At 38.6% G+C, this 2969-nt stretch overlaps 1 protein-coding gene across 1 annotated transcript; it reads right to left on the bottom strand.

Annotated features, from left to right (window-relative positions):
• Positions 1-253: 253 nt before the first annotated feature.
• Positions 254-2232, bottom strand: LOC110631876 (tetrahydroberberine oxidase-like). The gene has a single exon (XM_021779893.2). It carries the CDS (start codon positions 2066-2068, stop codon positions 443-445), a length of 1626 nt encoding a protein of 541 aa, XP_021635585.2. The 5' UTR covers positions 2069-2232; the 3' UTR covers positions 254-442.
• Between the last annotated feature and the right edge of the window lie 737 nt (positions 2233-2969).

Here is a 2969-nt window from a genome sequence, read left to right on the forward strand (position 1 = left end):
AATACTATTGCGCTGGTTTTTGTAATATGCATTTTCCATTTTTCTCTTGCACTGTTTCTGATATTTTCTCCTTCTTGCCAATCAGGTTTCTTCTCTGCAGCCATGGTTATGATCATCCTCTCCAATCCTTAAGCCTACGTAATTGTAAGTTAAGACTAGGGGTTAAACCCTCAGATCCTTATTGTGAAATATATATATATATATACACACACACACTTAAAATTCTATTCAAATCAATCAAATATCATGAAAATACACAAGAAATTCTATAGCATTGATGGTTTCGAAATTTTCAAATTCAACATGAACCTTTTTTAATAAAATTTTTGCCATCAAATTTTATTCGATTATGCATGAAACGTAATCCACACAGAAGCACATGGATGCCCACTATAGAACACAAACATCCTTATTAGGGTGCCCGGTCAATGGAGATCAATAACTAATTTATGATCCCACATGAAAGTGGCGGGATGCTTTGTTCGTTTCTGAAGAAATTAGCAGGATCAACTTGGGTCTTGACATGGACCAACTTGTCAAAGTTAATCTTGAAATACTTGATACCCCAAATGCTTGCTTGCTTGTAACTTGTGTTTCCCTGCAGGTTGTTAACCCCAATGTCAAGATCCCTGTAGTTGATGTATGCTAATCTTGGATTTTTTGAAACATAAGGAGTCACGAAACTGTACAGCCTTCTGATCCAACTTATGTGTCTTCTTGATTCCTTAATTCCTTCTTCATCCCAATACGCCAAGTGCTGAATTTGATATAAATTCCCAGCTCTATGTGGAAATGGAACGCTGGATTCTGAAATCTCACTCATTCTTCCTCCATAAGGACTAAAGATCAATTGACCTGAACCCATTTCTAATTGGAACAGCCTTTTCCATAAGCCTTCCAATGCAACCTTGGGCATAGGTTCCTTCACATAGTCAGATTTTGCTTTGAAAAACCTCACGGATGGTTGAGTCCTGTTAAGCAAAATCTCCAAGGATGTATTTCTTGAGAATCCAGCAAAATAAAGGACGGACTCGATCCAGCTCATTTCGGTGCAATCTTCTTTCACTAAACCCAGCTCAGGAAAGCTCTCTTGCATCAATGGAAGAAGACTATCGACTTTACCAAGAAACAAGGAATTAAATGCTGCTCTTATTGTTGTCTTTCCTGGTTGACTGCTAGAATTAACTCGCTCTAAGATAACTCTAATGAACAGATCTTCATGAAGCTTATCTGCCACACATTGCCACCGATCCACAAGCTGGGTTGCATATTGTTCCAAGGTTTTTTCCACTGTGAACACAGTCACTGTATCTGGAACTGGAACCAAATTTAGTTTCCATGCAACAACAATTCCAAAGGTATTTCCTCCACCTCCTCTAATAGCCCAGAAAAGATCTTCACCCATTGAAGCTCTATCGAGGATTCTACCATTAACATCAATCAACTGTGCATCAATTACATTATCTGCCGCGAGGCCGTATTTACGGAGCAACGTCCCATAACCTCCACCGCTGATGTGCCCTCCGATCCCCACAGTAGGGCAAGTACCTGCCGGAAAGCCAGAAGTTCCACTTTTCTGAGCAATAGAATAGTAAACTTTGCCTAAATTTGCACCAGCTTCAACCCATGCAGTGTTGCTGGTTGCATCAACACTGACAGATCCAAGATTGATGAGATCAATAATGACAAATGGGAGAACAGAAACGTAGGAAAGACCTTCATAATCATGGCCGCCGCTTCGAACTCTAATATGCATGCCATGTTTCTGAGAACAAATGACGGCAGCTTGGACGTGGGAAACATTCGAAGGGGTGACAATGACAAGAGGTTTTGGGGTGATGGTGGTGTTGAACCTTCGGTTTTGGATTGAGAATTGCAAGACATCAAAGTAGGAGGACTTGATTGGAGTGTAGACGAGTTTGGAAATAGAGGCAGAGTATTTGGATTGAAGGCGAAGACATTGAAGAAAATCTTCATGGGTGTGAGCTGAAGTTGCCCCTGAGAAAGACAAGAGAAGAACAAAAAGTAATGGAAACATTGAAGGAAATACTGAATAGAAAAAAGTCATGATATATCTCTCCCTCTCTCTGTAAATGATTTCTCTGTGTGGATGTGATATGATCGAGTAGGATGGATGTGAATCCACGAAGCTAAGAAAAATTTTCCTGTCCGGTGTGAGAGTCTAGATTGAGTTTAATTTGCTGAAATTATGGGATGGGGACCTACGTAGAGACTAGAAAGATCAATCAAGAAAAGACGAACTAACTATATATTGCATGTCAAGAACCAGAAAAATTGATGTTTTTGACCATTAATTTCTTCATCTACTACATCACTTTTTATAAGCAAAAGAGTTTTTATTATCTGCATAATTAATCAAGTAATTTTTATTTATACAAGATGTATATGCTCAGTTAATCATTAATTATTTGTAACACCCCCGTTGCATAGCCTAGTATATTTCACTGTTCCGGTGACCGGTGTCGGTCCGGACAATTAATGAGATTAGGGCCACACTTAAGACAATTTGAGAAGCCATAAACACAAATAATTAGTAATGTTTAATTAGTTAACTATAAATAAGAAAAACAGAACATAAGAGGTTAAATAAGCCGAGAGTCACAGCGATGAGTGACCTCCTCGAACGCATCACAAGTCGCTTTTAAACTCAAATTTCAACCATAAAAGTGACGTGCGGTCCTTAGGACCCTTATGAACACAATGGAAAAGAGAAAATCACGAAAAAGAATCATACGCTACCAAATAATTAGGTCAGGGAGCCGAAAGAAATATGGGATTATTTACAAACCGGGATGAACCGGCGAGGGGCAATTTGATCAATTGACCCCGAGAGCTGACTCCTGACCTAACTGTCAAATAAAATCGGAGAAAAGAAAATTTCAGAATCGAGAATTAAATTAAAGAACTAATAGAAAAAAAAAAAAGAAAAAGAGATGAAAATGGAAAAA

Source organism: Hevea brasiliensis, chromosome 17 (assembly GCF_030052815.1).
Source record: "Hevea brasiliensis isolate MT/VB/25A 57/8 chromosome 17, ASM3005281v1, whole genome shotgun sequence".
NCBI classification, from domain to species: domain Eukaryota; kingdom Viridiplantae; phylum Streptophyta; class Magnoliopsida; order Malpighiales; family Euphorbiaceae; genus Hevea; species Hevea brasiliensis.

Bases quoted from the DNA above. Each gene is read 5' to 3' on its own strand.
- LOC110631876 (XM_021779893.2), bottom strand. From the start codon at position 2,068: ATGACTTTTTTCTATTCAGTATTTCCTTCAATGTTTCCATTACTTTTT.